This window comes from Palaemon carinicauda, chromosome 10 (assembly GCF_036898095.1).
Source record: "Palaemon carinicauda isolate YSFRI2023 chromosome 10, ASM3689809v2, whole genome shotgun sequence".
NCBI classification, from domain to species: Eukaryota; Metazoa; Arthropoda; class Malacostraca; order Decapoda; family Palaemonidae; genus Palaemon; species Palaemon carinicauda.
In genome coordinates this window covers 162,913,263-162,929,896 of record NC_090734.1, presented here as the reverse complement: position 1 = coordinate 162,929,896, position 16,634 = coordinate 162,913,263, and the positions used below count along the sequence as shown (strand labels likewise).

The 16,634-nt window shown below is 33.2% G+C and overlaps 1 protein-coding gene across 1 annotated transcript in view; it reads right to left on the bottom strand.

Moving 5' to 3' along the window:
- Positions 1-548: 548 nt before the first annotated feature.
- LOC137648364 (serine-rich adhesin for platelets-like) overlaps positions 549-16,634 on the bottom strand; it is a 29,910-nt gene continuing 13,824 nt past the window's right edge. The window contains exons 4-5 of the mRNA XM_068381293.1: positions 14,135-14,240; positions 549-13,522 (exon numbers count right to left, since the gene is read on the bottom strand). Of these exons, the coding sequence (XP_068237394.1) occupies positions 549-13,522; positions 14,135-14,240 (13,080 nt within the window). The remainder of the gene's footprint in view (positions 13,523-14,134; positions 14,241-16,634) is intronic.

The window sequence follows — 16,634 nt, the reverse complement described above, 5'->3', positions numbered from 1 at the left end:
AACTTCATTCTTTATTTTATTTCAATTCATTCTATTTCCGGATGTCTCTCTCTGCTAAAGTTTTTCATATTACAGCAGGAGTTCTACATTTACTTCTGTGGGTTTCTGTTCCTTCTATATTTTCTGTCAGTGGCATTGATATACTTTAAAATATACAATTGTGTGATGCAAGGGCCACTTACCAATTATTTAGACAATTTTCGATTTACATGGAATACTGCTTGACCTGCCTACACTAGAGGATTTCAAATCAGTTTTAATAATCAAGACAATATTCATATCCTTATAATGATGAGACATACTGTAGCCAATTAAAAGAAGCAAAGAACAGTTTAGTATAACAAAGATAAGCAGTACAGAAGTGGGAAAACAAATACTGCTGGAAAAAAACACCTTTAAGATTTCTAATTTAAAAGACAAAAAGAGAATTAATAATGTTTAATAAAATTTAATATCGCACACAAATAATTTTTTCCTGATTTTAAGAAAAAAAATCAAGCAAGACATTTTGACAAAAATTGGCCTATTTCATTTTCAGAATAAAAGTATTAAAAAGAGATGTAAACGTAGGATGAAATATCAACACTCGTAGTGACAGCCTGAGATTCGATTTTATTCAATTGGTCATCAAGCAGTCCCACAGATTCCTCTAACGTATCGAGTACTTTATCATAAACACCAGGATCTTCATCTCCTAGCTTAAGAAGGGCCCTCGTAAATGCGTATACCGATGACCTTGTTTCACCGTAAATAAATTGTTCATGAATGTATGAATCCATGAAAGTGATATTATTACCATCTACTCCATTCGTGGTTTCATAAGTGATCGAAGTTTCGTACCCTCCTAGTGTGGTGGGATATGCTGTAGTGCTTCCACCTTCACCCAACAATAAAAGAAGAGAATCCCTTAACCTTTCAGATTTGCAAAGCAAATTCCCACAGTCTTCGAGGCTTGAGATAGTTGATTGCTCAGATGACACACTAGCATTAAGAGAAGTTGTTGAACCGTTTACGCTAGATATGTTCTTCAAGTCACTTATAATGGATATTGAGAACAAGACCAGTAGCTTTGTTTGCTGGAAGAAACTTTGACCAAGCTCATGTGCTCTTGACTTAGATGATTGAACTGAAAACTGGTATAGTGTTTCTACCGATTTTTCAGTCTGGTTCTCAGCCTGGAGGGCATTATTTAATAGGTAATCAATATTATATTCACTCAAGACACCCCCTGCCTTCACAAGTTCATTAAAATTAGACTGGTAAGAATTCAGGGCTTCAATTTCATATCTTCTTATATTATAATCAGCATCAATCGCTCTTTCAATAATAAGGTTTGAAAGGGTTATTAGATGATTTATACGACTGGAGATTGGTATCTCAATTTCAGCAGTTTCAACGGCATCTTCAGAGAACTCGTTTGTACTCATACTCCAAATATCTGAAGTCTGAGTGGTGGTGGTTTCTGTATTATTTTCTGGAGCTTCAGATGAGATTTCATAGGTGGCTCTTAATACTTCCAAAGCATTTTCATATCTCAGAAGAGCCTCCTCAGTTGCAGCTCTTTCGATTTTCTGCTTTAGATAGACATCTTGAAGCAATGATAATAGTGTTACATTTGATGAAATAAGTATATGATCCCATATGTGTAGACCTTTAACCAGTTGGCAACTGTCTTCTAGGCTTTGCATGTAAGCTTTGAACTGGCTTACTGATTTGAAATCTACCGATGAACTGTCAAAACTCCAGTATATAAGAATGTCTGATGCTTGCTCGAATGACTTTTGGACAGATTCAGAGTCCAAAACAGTTATGCTGCTGTTTGGTGATATGGTCGTAGTGTAAACATTATTTGCTGAAGTAGAGGTAACCAGAGGGGAATTAGTTATAAGGTCAACCTTGGAACAATCAGTTTCACATTCTCTATATATCCATTTCTTTGCCTTCACAGAAGTATCGTTGAGTATAGTAGAAAGCTCCTGCAACAGGAGCACTTGTGTACTGCTTTTGCCATAATCTCCAATTATATTAGCTGTGAGGGATAAAATTCCCTTTATTTTCACAATGAATAAAGAGAAGTTGTTCAAGAAAGTTTCATCTTCATTCGAAAAATCTAGGTCAGATAGAATGGCAGCTAATCTATAAAGTGTGCTAAGCTGAAGGCCATTCAGATTACTTTCTGCAGCTTTTAAAACAGCAATGGTCTCACTAAATACTACAGGTTCAGTATTGTTATCAGAGGATGGAGACGATGAACTTTCAGCTGTGGGATTGTATAGCTTGTCAATAATGTTTGACAATAAACTATCAATTTCAAAAAGAATATATGTTAGTTGTGAAGAGGAGCTTAATTCCAATTTCTTTATAGCCTCCACTGTATTATCAACATCGTCAGTCACCTCTGTAAATAAGGCTTTTTGATAATAATGGTAGTGAGCAGAAAGGAAAGCTTTAGCCTCTAACAAAGTTTTTTCACTTTGTTCTACTAGATATAATAAGGATTGAGAGTTGATTTCCGTATCTCCTGTAATACCACCTAATGAATTTAGCTCATACACTAACCCAAAGCATGCATTGACGTCCAATTTCGTTATAAAAGCAAAACCTTTGGTAAACACTTCATAATACTCCTCAATAGATTTAATGAGACCATTTATTTGAGCAGTTCCTAAACTGCTGGATGAATTTTCTAAAGCTTGTTTGATGAGGGTGTTAATTTCAAATACATCTTTCAGTAAGCTATAGGATTCGGAAACTTGATATGCCGATTCGAATGCATGGATGGCTTGGATCAGGTAGAAAGAAGTTTGAGAAAGATGATTTATGACATCTGGTAGATCTTTAATATTCTGCCCAACAGTAATTGGGAGAGAAGATATAATTGTGCTATAGTAGTTTAAGTCTTCTAAATTAGACTCTTCAAGTACTAATCCATTAGCAAAGAACTCATCAGCAATGCTCAAAGTGTTTTGTACTACATCATCAAGTGTCATTGGTGAATCCTCACCATTATCTTCATATGTACTTTCATTTTCATCTACAGTACTTTCACTTACATTGATACTGCTAGATTGTGTAGAAGTATCATACCCAGGGCCTTCTGTAGTATTACTGCTAGATGAAGTGCTCCCAATGAATTCTTTTAATTTCTCAATTATAGTGGTAATTAGTCCATTGATTTCGGTAACATGAGAAGCACGTTCTATGTATCGCAAAGACTCAGTAGCCTGATTGTTAAGTTCGGTAAGCCGCTTCAAAATACGAAGAATATTCGTCAGGTAAATGTAGTTCACCTTACCTGAAGTCTGTGAGGTCCCAAAACTGAAATTACCAATAACACTTCCTAAATCTCTTGGAAGCTGTGTATAATCAAGAGTATTATTGATAAGGTAATAAAATGCACCCTCTATGGCATCATCAGGATCAATTCCTGTCTCTAATGATGTTTCACCTGATGAAATTATTCTTTTAATGGAATTTTCTACATTGGTGATATCTTCAGCCGTTGTTGAGTATATGGTGACAGATTCTTTGAAGTTGGATTGAATTAATGATTGTGTTTTATATTTTTCAGCTACAGTTTTAATTTGGGATAGTGTCTCAGTAATGCTGGAGAGGTAGGCGATGTTAAAGCCATACGTTTCAATGATTGATTTTAGTGTGAATTGTAGTCTGGAAATTATCCTAATATCACTTCTTGTTATTGAATATATTTGCCTTCGGAATATATGTAGTTCCCCTTGAATTCGTTCAATATCATCTAAATAAACCAAGTTATCATATTGTTGGCCACTTATACTGAAAGTATTAGGTATCACAGAAGCTAACCTGGAAACAGATGTAACAGTTCTGTCAAACACAATGGACTCTCGTTCTACTTTTACAAACTCTTCCCGCTTTTTAACTTCTAGAAGAAGTTCCTGGAATTGCACAATCAGCTCTGTACGAGATATTGTCTGCAGTGAAAATACTAAGGAAGTGAATATGGTGTATATCTGTTGAGTATCAACTGTGAAGATATTGTCCGATTCTCTGAATATATTTAGTAGAGAAGTGATGTTCCCTTCAATACTAGAATACTGCGAGTCAGTGGTATTTCCAAAACTATTGTTATTCCCACTCAAGATGCTAATTTGATTTCCAATGAATGAAGAAATCTGAGTATATATCTGATATACATTGTCTAACTGAGTATCGGATTCATCTTCTATTGCTTCTCTTTCAATATCTATTAGAGATGCTTCAATGGTTTTTTGGCTCAGTGTCAAACTCGTCTCCAAAGTTGTTATCTCTGTCAAAATTTTAGTTCCACGGAGAAGGACTATTAATGGGGAAAGTTCCCGTATATATTTCTCATACTGAATTACTTGATATGACTCAATCCTACCAACCTCAAAATGCTTTGAGATTTGTAGAGATTCTGATAAAATTCTCACCAACTGATTTTTTGAAGGGGAAGTAGATTCTGTTGTTCCATCAAGCGAAGTTGATAAATTTCTCAATATGGTCAGATAATCATTAACAGCTTTCTTAGCTCGATTGTTCAGCAACAAATCTTTTTGTGTTTTTGATCTCAAAATAGACCCTTTACTTGCTGAGTAACTGGATGCCCTTCTCGTTGTTGATTTAGTTTCCTTTAAGAAGCTCTGCCATATCTTAATGTCAGGTATGCTAATGCCACTGAAATTTTGGAAACTACTGAAGAATTTAACACTTTCTGTGAAGGTCTTAATAGCTTTTTCAGTAATACTAGACCTTTTCAAGCTATACTCTGTTAAGAAAAGGGTTATTGATTTCGAATATTTGAGAATGATTTCATATGTTTCTGTGAAATTACTGCCGTTTATATCACCAGCAATAGAGGTGTTTGCAGATTCTGATTCTATTCTACTGACAATTTCGGTGAACTCGGTTACTAAAGAGGATGATTGTTGAATATTCAAGAATCTTTGGCTCTCTATGGAATATTTTTCAGATGATTGAATTTGCGAGCTCAATGTATTATTTGCTAATGAGATTAGGTTAAGACTGTCACTTAATTGTTTCTGGGTAATGGAGTAGGTAGAGTCTACAAATGATCTAATTTCATTGATAGCAGAAGAAAATTCTGTTAAAGAACCAAAATCAAGGCTATCAACATTGGAGTTCAAAACACTCAGGGTTACAGCTATCTGTGAAAGGAGTGTACTTAATTCATTTTCTCCAGCCTCATCTGAACCATCTGTTGTATTTGAAGAACTACTCTCAACTAAATTCTCTAATCCACTTAAAGACTCCGTGGCAAATGAAAAAAGATTGGTAAATTGCTTTTGTATATATGTTTGTTGAGAAGCTTGGCGAATATCATTTATAACAGTCAATTCTTCAATACCGTATGTCACAGACTTAGATTTAGAGGAGAAGGAAGTAAAGCCAGAAGATTCTTCGGCCGTTATTTGTGATGACGAGGAGGTTATTTTTGATGCTGTCACAAACGATGATTGTGAGGAGTAAGAAGATTCAACGGAGTCATATGTAGAGGAGAGAAGTTCATCAAAGTCTTGTTCATCCAATTCTATTGAATCAGTTGAGGTACTTTCAACACTTAGCTGATATGCATATGCTCTGAGATTACTGACATCTTCATTAGATATGAAGTGAACATTTGTAATCCTCTGAAGAATTTCCTTTATTGAGACTATTATAGAATGCACGTTACTAGAGCCTTGTTTTGTTTTTGTAATTTTTAGGATGATTTGTTTTATAAAACTCAATATTTCCAATGTATCTTCAATTTTGGTAAAACTCTTTTGAACCTTAACATCTGACTCTGCTCTATCTACAGATGAAGCTACTTGAACTGTTACACGTTTTAGGATTACCAAAATCTGTCTTATGTAAGAAACACCATACCTCGAGAAAAGTTTGTAGATATCTGTGGAAATGAGATTTCTTATTCGTTCAGAGATTGCAGAAGATTCTTGACTTTTGAAATCCTTTGAGCCGGTGGATATATCATTGATATAATTGATAATCACCTTAAATGATTCAAATTGGTCTGCCTCTTCAGAAAGTTCGTCTGAAGGGTATTCTCCTGGGATTCCCGTGTAAGATGCATCTTCTAAATTTTCTCCAGATTCAAAATTGAATGTAAATTGATCAAGAGTTTTGGCTAACAATGAGAAAGAGCTTTGCAAGTCTTTTGCTATAGCAACTGAATTAAGGTTTGCAGCTCTCTCAGATGATTGTTTCTCTACAGCCAATAACTTTTCTGTTAAACTGCTAACTTCTTCAAGATATTTGATACCTATTCCTCTGGAAATATTATCGCTTGAAACAGTTGATAAATCAAATTCCCTTAGATTTATGATGAAGTCATCATTAATAAGCCTGAAATCATATGTGTATGGTAACAAAAAGTAATACAGTTTTGTAATGGCCGTGTTTTCTTCATATGAAGTAAATGTCTGCGATGAAGCGGCTTGCTTAAGAGAATAAAGCTGGGAAGATTTCTCTTCAATTGCAGATCGAGAATTTTTAAGAGATGATGATATTTTCTGATCACTGATATAGGCTTCTTTGGTTTTTAGTTGAGTTTCTGCAACATAATTGAGCTGCGTTAGTTTTTCAGTTATAATATCGACATATGCGATGTTTTTAACACTGCTCTCTGATATTGTGCTGAAGAAACTACTGACTTTTTCACTAATTTGTGAAATTTCAACAGCAGAGAGTGACTGAATGTCAATTGACTGTAGGAAGATGCTAAATCTTGTCACTTCTTCAATTTCTTCTACTTCTGCACTTAGGTCAGGTGCTCTAAAACCACTCAGTTGGTTATATGCTTGTTTGATCTGACTACTAGCTGACCTAATGTAAACAGTTTGTTTTTCTGATCGATAGCTTTGTGCATTCTTATTTATCTTTTCCTTCAGACGCAGTTTTTGTTTTTCCGTTTCAAATACAATAGCATCTAATCCCTCAAGTTTTTCATTGGTTATTTCCTTATCATATCTGTTCAACAATGCAAGATATTCTCTTAGAGTAGCAATTTCTTTTGAAGCATACACAGTTCTTCCTGAAAAGAAATTTTGTATCTCATCAAGTTCTGTGATCTGTTTAGAGGCTCCTGAAGACACAGAATCGGACTTTCTTTTTAGCTCCTTGGTGGTTTTTTCGATTTTCGAGATCAAGTAAACAGCCTCCTTTGAATTGGAAACTTCTTCTAAAGCGAGGTTAATCATATCTGAGCTAGAAATACTAGACTCTGTAGAAACGATAACAGACTGTGTTTTCCGATACAATTCTTGGAGTCCTACTATTGTTGTATTTTCTGGTATGTCGGCTTTCACTGATTTTAGAGTCTGCAGTTGATCCCTCAGTAAAAGTAAAGTCTGTTCTGAATATCCTTTTTGCAGTCTTTGTAAAGTCTTTTGCAAGTCTGTAAATATTTCATGAGAAAAGTTTCCTTGATTTCCATCCCCTGCAGCAAGGGTTACTGATTCTAGTTGATCTGAAGTGTCCAACAAAAGTGACTTGAATACCTTTTGCTTATAAACAGTTTCAGAGTAGCTACTATCAAAGGTATCTTCAGTTACAGACTTTTCTAAATAGCCTTGTAGGCTTCTAGCTTCAGCAAGAGTGTCTTGTAAGCCTTTAATGTTCACACCTGTACTGAATGATTCACTAAAAGAACTCAAGCTCTTTGTATAACCTTGTAGAACTTCTATATCACTTTCTTTAGCAGTTCCATCTTTGATTAACTTAATAATATTAGATATTTTCTCTACTTCAAATATGCTGACTTCTGTACTTGTAGATGTAGAGTCACCTGTCTTTTGTGCAATTTCTTTCAATAGTATTTCCACGTCAGCTACAGCAGTTTTTTGTTTACTTTTAACATTTATCCTATTATCTCTTTTTGTATCTCTCTCAGATGCTTTGATTTCTTTTAATGATGACTCGAGGACAGAATCACTTAGGAGTTTCAATTCTGCTATTCCCTTTATGTTAAGATTTCTGGCAAAAAGAATATTTAACTTTGAAGCATTGTCGCTTATGAAGGTCAGATCTTCATCTGTAACATCAATGGCACTAGTTTTGAATCGTTTAAACAGTAAGATGAATTTTCTGATTAAGTCCTCAATGTCTTCATCTGTTGTAGTTATTTGCTGGTTTGTTGAAAGAATCTCTTCTGATTTTTCCGAAATAAACTTGAACTTACTCTGTATATCTAACAATGTCGTTGATTGTTTCAATTGGTTGAGTTTAGATTCTGATCTTGTTAGCTCCTTTTCTATCATTTTCTTTGCTTTCTTTATCTTAGAGTTTATCTCAAAGAGTACGTTTGAACCAAATTCTATATTGTTTTTAACATATTGAAGCTTTTCTGTAATTTCCTTCAATTTTTCGCTAGATGACTCCAATGAATCAGTAAACTCTAGATCAACAGCATCTAATATCTCTAGGAATATATCTGTTTTATTGTCATCCTGGGAATCATTTGAAATTGTAACATTTAATAATTCTCTTTCCAGTTGAGAGAAAGCTTCATTTGTTATGGTCAATGACCCACTTGAATCTGACAATTTACTGACAGCCAAAACAACAGCAGAGCTTTGCTTGGTGCTTTCCGTTTTGGATACAACAGTAGATATTAAGTCTCTCAAATTAGCTATACCATTACCATCCTCAATAACTATATTTTCGAAAGCATTTACCTTTTCCTTCAAATCTGATATATCTTCAAATGACACAGAGTCCAGATCTATCCTATCAAGTGCTTGCTGTAAGTCTGTGACTTCAGAAAATTTTACTTCTTGTGTTGCTATCCCCACAGAAGATATCTTTGAATTTGCTATGCTGTTTATAAGTTCGAAAATGTTGAGAGTTTCGAGTTTTGTTGTTTTCTTAGCAGAAAGCTTAACCAATTTCTTAGAGGTAGCCAATTCTTCTTGTAATCTTAAGTCTATTTGGTATATTTGGGTTTTGGCTGTTCCTAACCCATTTATATATTTACCATTTAGCTCAGTCGAGCTTATGTTTTTTACTTTCTCCAAAACTGATCCAAGTAAGTCAATTTTTCTGTCTCTTTTTTCAGTAGTTTCGTAGAATTCTTGGATTAAACTAAAGAATAGATCTATATCTTGATTAACTAATTGTGGTCCATCATTTATGTTATTGTCGTCAAAAATATTTAGTGTTTCATTGACTTGTGATAAAATTCCACTTAATCTCTCATATAGTATAATTCTATGTCTATACTCTGATATATAATTCTGATTTTCTAGCGTTTGTGATATCTGATAACGAGCAGCTCTAGTCAGCTCCAAAACTTCAAGAACTGATTTTATATCAATTTTCACTTGGAGATTCAGGCCTCTGAGATCATTTGATAGAACTTCAATGTCTTTTAAAAACGAATTACTGTACTCCGCATTTCCTGTTTTTCCAAGAAGAATCAGAGCTTCCTCAAGAACAATTGGTGTTATTCCTTCATTTTCAGTGTTATCCTCACGAATATAATCAACTATGTTTTGCAACTGGCTTTCAATATCAGCTATGTATATGGAAGAAGCTGATAAGATATCGATAGACTTTCTAGCCAATTCTGTTGATTTCAGAAATTGGCTCTCTGTTTGCACATCATAAATGGATCGCTCTAATAATGATTGTAGGTTAAATATTCCTGGAACTTCCTCGCCCGCATTTACATTTAAATTTGTCAGAGCAATGAGAGTTTCATTAAGGTCTCCTATATTTGCTTCATGAACTGTATTCTCAAAAATATTATTTAGTTGGGAAGTGATATCTTGTATTTCTTTAGGCTCAGAGTTTCCAGTTGGTGTTACATTCACTGAAGTAATTATAGTAATTTTGTTTGATAACTCGTTTTTAATATTTCTCAGTACTTCATCTGAGCTTTGAACTTTCTTAAGTTGCTCTTTCACAGTTTCGCGATCAAGTTGTTGTCTTTTGTACCTATCAGCTTTCGTTGCAAAATTATCTAAAGACCTCTTCAAGGCTATCAAATTACCGGCACCTTCTTCATCTGTCAATTCACCCAGGGATAATGTTATCAGATTAAACCTACCGACCAAATCTTCAAGTTCATTGTTACTTATTGAGTCTACTCTTAAGGAATTTATAAACTTGATTGTATTTCCGATTTCTTCATTAGGTTTCCCAACTAGTTTTTGAGGACTTATACTATCGATTTGGTTCTTCAATTCCCTTTCTAATGTGTCTGTTACATCTGAAACAGCATTCAATTGCTGAATACTGAATTTAATAAGGCTTTGTGTTGCAAATGCTTCTAGCTGTTCTCCAACTGATGTCAATGCATCTTTTGCTTCTGATAAAATTCCCTCAGTTCCTTTTGGCTTTAAGTTACTCTCTTCTGCTGCTAATAGAATATCTAATAATTCCAATAAGTCTGAAAGGTCAGTGAACATGGAAATATTTGCTGATAGCGTACTTAGTGTTATTGAGAATTCTTCAAATAGGGTCTGAGTATTATCGGAATCAGGATCCTCATCCATTTCTGTTAATCTTCCAAGCGAGTCGATAATTTCAGACAAAAATAATTCAGTATCCGAATAGAGGGAGAGATTTTCTTTATCTTTTTGCAGAGCTTCCTCCTCGCTTTCTATTTGGTTCAATAAATTCGTTATACTATCTGCTTTTTCCAGAACTGTTGTCAAATCTGTACTGTAGCCCCTGATAATGTCGTATTCACTGGTAGATGATAATTCATATTGAACCTTTGGTATGAGTGTCAATAGATATTGCAAATCTTCTCCACTCAGTGACTTTGGCTGTTCTTCTACCCTTAAAATAAACGCATAGAATTCATCAATTGTATCTGATGTTATGAATTCATATTCTGAAGGGTCATTATTGCTTATATCAATTACTTTAGACTCAAATGCCTTCAGTGTATTATTAACTAACTGGCTTATTTCCTTTATAATTTCAACTTTATCAACTTCGTATTTTTTCAATTTTTTCTGTAAGAGTTTTTTAGCATTTATAATTTGGTTAAAACTGTCTGTTAATCCTAAAATTTTGTCTTGAATCTCACCACCTGTTATAAACTCACTAAAAGTAGCCAGTGTCTGCTGAAGTTCGTCAACTTCTAGTGAAGTTATTGCACTGGTCTTCCTGCTAATTGTTGTTATATTTTTAACGACGTATGCTACTTCCTGATATGCCACTTCACTACCTTGGAAATCTTTAGTTAGCTCTATGAGCTGTTGGAACGATGTAGTTGCTTCAGTGACCAGATTATAGACTGTTTCTAAGTTGATCTTCGCTTGGGTACCTTGATCATCCTGACGTGTTACATTTTTGGCATCTCTTGTAAGTGTTTCTAAGTTCATCACTGTAGAAATTAATCCAGAGACCCCTTGCACTTCATCCCCTGAAGTGGTTTGACTCTTTAAACTAAATAAGTATCCTTGCACTTCATCAACAGTTTCCCTTCGGACATAACTAATTCCGGGAAGCCAATTTGTTAAATGTGTGGCAATCTCTGAGACTATTAGGTTTGCTGATATTAATGTAGATTCCTCAGAGTCTGTTAACACTGATAGATATGCCTTTAGACTTGCTAGGAAGGAATCTATATATTCCAAGGTGTCTAAATTTTTCTTGGCCTCAAAGCTTATGGTAAATTTATTTTTTTTCTCTTGCACAGCCTCTTTTGTAATTTGAACTAAAGACTCGAACTCATTGAATCCTGTTATTGTGGTAAAAGATAGAGTTTGATTTGCAAGTAATTTAAAACTTTCGATATATTCCTCAATACCAATGATATTTGCTTCTGTTATTTTATATGTTTTAGATGAGATTTTAACAAGTATCTCTGTTATTTCGGAAATAACTTTTTCAATATCAGCAATTAAGATTGTATCACTCTGAGAACCTGAACTTGTGGCTTTAGTAGCAAGAGCAGAAATTTCTGTTTCTAAGGTTGATAGCAGCACAATTGCTGTTTCAGATCTTTCAATGTTAATGATTTGTTCTTCAGATTTAGATAGTATATTCAACTTATCATCTACTGCATCTAAAGAGAATTCTGCTTGTGTTAGGAAATTTTCAATGCCTATAACCCCAAAGCTATTATTAAGAGCTCTATCCAAATCTACAGTCAGTTGGCTGGAATATTGTTGCAGTTCTAATATTGTGCTTTCTGACAGTGATTCCACATCCAGAGAAGACAGGTAAGTAATGCCATTTGTGATAATCTCCAAGGATTCCTGTAGGTTTACAACTTCTGACGACGACTGGAAATATTTCACAGCCTCAATTATCTCTATTATATATTGCTTTGCTTCAGCGGTAATTTCTGCTTTTGCCGTGACAGAGCTTCTGGAGAACAAATCATCGTAAGATTTTTTGGCTTTTTTCTGAAGTTCTCTATTGGACTTTTTTATGGTTTCAAACCCAATAATCTCTACATTTGATGTTTCAAATAACTGAACAATCGTTTGAGCCTCGGAGTTAAAATAATTGAGTGTTTCTACTTGCTTCCTAGTAAGACTTTCGAAAGATGTTTCTAGCAAGCTGTAGACCTCAATGATGTTTGTCGAAATGCTATGTGTAGTTGTAGTAGCATTTTCAGCAACTGCTGCTTTAGCTGTAATTATTTGAGATATACTATTTTTCACAGCATCTGTTACAGATAGAAGATCCCGTTTTAACAGCAACTTCTCCTGTGCTATAATTTTCTCTTCAGTTCTTCTTATTATAGATTCAATGACTAAATTGAATGAATTTACTGTGGATATTACATCTTCTATAATTTGTCTATCACTAAGACTGAATGTTCCTGCAGTACTTACAGCGACATTTATATCTTCTAACTGTCTGCTATAATCTGTTAATGTTAACAGATTGCTTTGTGTTATTGCACTCGCACCATCTGTGATTATATATTCGATTATTCTTATGATTTCTGTTACAAAACCTACAGAAACACTACTACTATTGCTGCTTTGTTGTCCAAGTGCATTTTTTATAGAAATAGCAGTTGTCTGGATATTTTCAATCACCGTTTTTACTGTTTTAGTTCTTGAACTAGAGCTGGTCAATTTTGCTAGTCTATTTTCTTCATCAATGTCAATAGATATGTCTCCTATAAATATGGCCGTTAACTTAATGACAGCTTTTACTTCTGCTTTATCTCTATTTAACAAAACCTTGCTGCCATTTTTGACTCCCTGTCTCATAGACTTTATCTCAAGTGTTACGGCATTAATCGTGGGAATATCAGCGAAAGTTAAGCTTTCAAAATTGATAGTCCAGTAAATAACCTTATTCTTGAATCTTGTTACAGATGATATGAAATTTACAGTTGCCTCACCAGATGATCCAGAGACATCTCGTTTGTTTACACCCCCCTCAGCATCAGAGAGCAATCCTACCAGCTCAGTCTGTGACTCAGAAACAGCAGATTTTGCTAATGGTTTCACAGACACCAAGGGAGCAGAGGGTGTTGATGTAGAGGAGTCTTGTGTTGTAATAAATCCAGTAGTTGAAGAGTCTGTAGATAATTACGTAGGTTATCAATATCATACGAAGTCAAATAAAGCTCAAATATCTAATAACATGCTTGAATATATTCTAGATAGAAATCCATGACTACAATGATATAAACAAATATACAAACACACACACACACACACACACACACACACACACACACACACACATATATATATATATATATATATATATATATATATATATATATATATATATATATATATATATATATATATATGTTTGTGTGTGTATATGTGCGTGCACATTTATATTTTATTTTCAAAAAGTGATTTTAATTTAGTACTTCAAACTATAAAATCTCTTTTCCTTGGTAATCATTGGCTTATTTAGATTCTAAATAAAATGCAACAATTCAATAGAAACATGCACAGGCTGGGTCAACTTCAATTTATATATATCTAAATAGCTCAATAGTTTCTTCAATCTCAACAACTTCCTTGTCACCTATATGTATTTTCCTATTTTAGTTCTAATATATTCATCTTATATCACAGATAAGAAGAAAAAAAGTTTCTAAAAAAGAAAAAAAAATCACCTAGAATCCTACAGGATTAGACTCTTATACTGTAGTAAGATATCGTACTCTTACCTGGGGAGGTGGTATTCCCTGAAGCTGGGTGACATTTTTTCGCACATTTGAATCCACAGTTCCCTATCTTCATTTTCATGACGAGCCTAGCTCGATCAGGGGGGATCTAGAATAAAAAAATCACTAATAAATGGAGGGACTTTGAAGTTAGGCGTAGATTTTAGTATCATCTTTTTTTTCTATCTTTCTTCAACTTAAGATTTGTTACAAAAGTGAAAAGACCTGTCTTTGGAAAAAAAATATTCGAAGAGATAGTACAATAACTGATTTCAATATTTTATAGTGAATGAGGAAAAATCTTAATGAGAAAGTGTAATCCTTTATTTCTCGAGGATACTTCAATCATTGCTTCCAGAAATTTACGGTCTTTGAAATAGCTTTAGGGCAGAAATTGGTTTAAAAACATTTATAGTGACTAAAAAAAAGTTTTCAATGGAAATCAAAGAAATTGATTAAAGATATTGCAGTCTTTTTAAAGGTTTTTGAGAAAACAGTTTGGTATTTTTTTTTTCTTTAGATACTTGCAAACAAGACAATTAAAAATACTTGACCTGTTTGAAAAAGATATCCGAGAAGAAAGTGTAATGATTTATTTCAGAATATTTTATCGTTTGATAAGGCATACGAGAGGAAACGCAATAAATAATTTGAAAATTTTAGAACTATTGAAACATCATTCGACTGGAAAATGTAATAATTGATTACAAACTTTTAGTCTTTAAAATGGGATTGGAGAAGAAAGTTCATTACATTATGTACATTCTAAAAGAAAATACAATATACTATTCATAATATTTTACACTTTGTCTTTGAAAAGGCATTCGACAGGAGATTACAATAATTGGTTCCCTGTACTTGCAATCTTTCAAAGAAACATTTGGGAGGAAAGCATAGTATTTCATGAAACCCTCTTACCTTTTTTAAAAAGGCATTAGAGATGAAAGGGAAATAATTTATTTAAATTTGTTTACGTCTTTTTGAAAACTTTTGATAGCAATCACTACCAATAACTTACTGAACAATCTCCAGATAGAGCATTTATTCGGGTAAATTCTGAGCAGGATTTCCATAGGAGTTTTAAGGATAAAAAGGCTTGTAATAAGATGATCTTAAACTAAGTAAAGGTTGCAAAACATTATCAATGACAGAATCTTAGCAACTTTAGCTATAAAAAAAAAAATGAAGAATACTTACGCCTGGTGTATCAACAGCTGATCCATCTCCCAGTATAATACTGACCTGTTATAAGAAAAGACACAGTTATGATATATATGTATATATATATATATATATATATATATATATATATATATATATATATATATATATATATATATATATATATATATATATATATATATATGTATATATATATATATATATATATATATATATATATATATATATATATATATATACATATATATATGTATATATATATATATATATATATATATATATATATATATATATATATATATATATATATATATATATATATATATATATATATATACCCATTTTAGATTGGGAAAATGTAGGAAATTTAGTCAAACCATTTTAGGAGCAAATTTGGAGTCCAATAACAGCGTTACCAGTTATCGTGGGTCATTTTCAAAGCACACCTGGCTTGACCACTTTAATCTATGGGCGAGCCAAGTAAAGGAGAAAAGGGTCAGCTAATGAGTAATTCACCCGGATTTGAACTGTCTAAGAATATAATCCTGAAATTTGATACTCTCTCTATATCGCTTCCTTCGCTCTTTTCGTTTTCAACCACGCGGTGACAAGTTGAAACTCTTAGATAATATATCAACGTGCAAATTGTTATAAAATGATTATCACTCTAACAGAAATAATCTTAATTTTGATATCAAATAGATTCATTTTTCAATTCTGATTGATTATTAAGAGACAAGATTCTTTATAAAAAATTTAATTAACCTAGTTTAATATCTTATATTTACATTGGCGACTGTATTGTTTTAGAATTTATTTAATTAATGGACATATTTTTTTACAACAAAGGTTCTGTTAGTGAACATGATAATGGGGACTCTTCGTCAGATGAAGTTGCTATATCACATAGGATTCAATGAATTAGTTAATAAAGACATCATTTGTCATGTCTTCCATTATACTGTTATCTGTATGCTTAATAGCCTTGACCCAGTTTTCCTTGCAAGTCTGAAACAATGTCGTTTTTGATATGTTAGTTCCATCTGTGACACGTTTGAGTACTTGGTCAATTACAAATTTAACAGTTTCATTATCCTTCTTCCCATTCAAAAAAAAAAAAAAAAAAGGAAAAAAAATGATAGACATTGTATGCCATTTTTCTTTTTTCTTGGTAAAGAACACGACTCGGGGAACTCTCCATAGTGTTTACGGAAGGCTATTGTGCGAGACAATGAAAGAGGAAGCTAATAGGATTTGTCCAAAGGTCTCAGTGAAAATACCCAGTGAAGATGTGGCATCGTGTATGCCATATCTCTTAGTA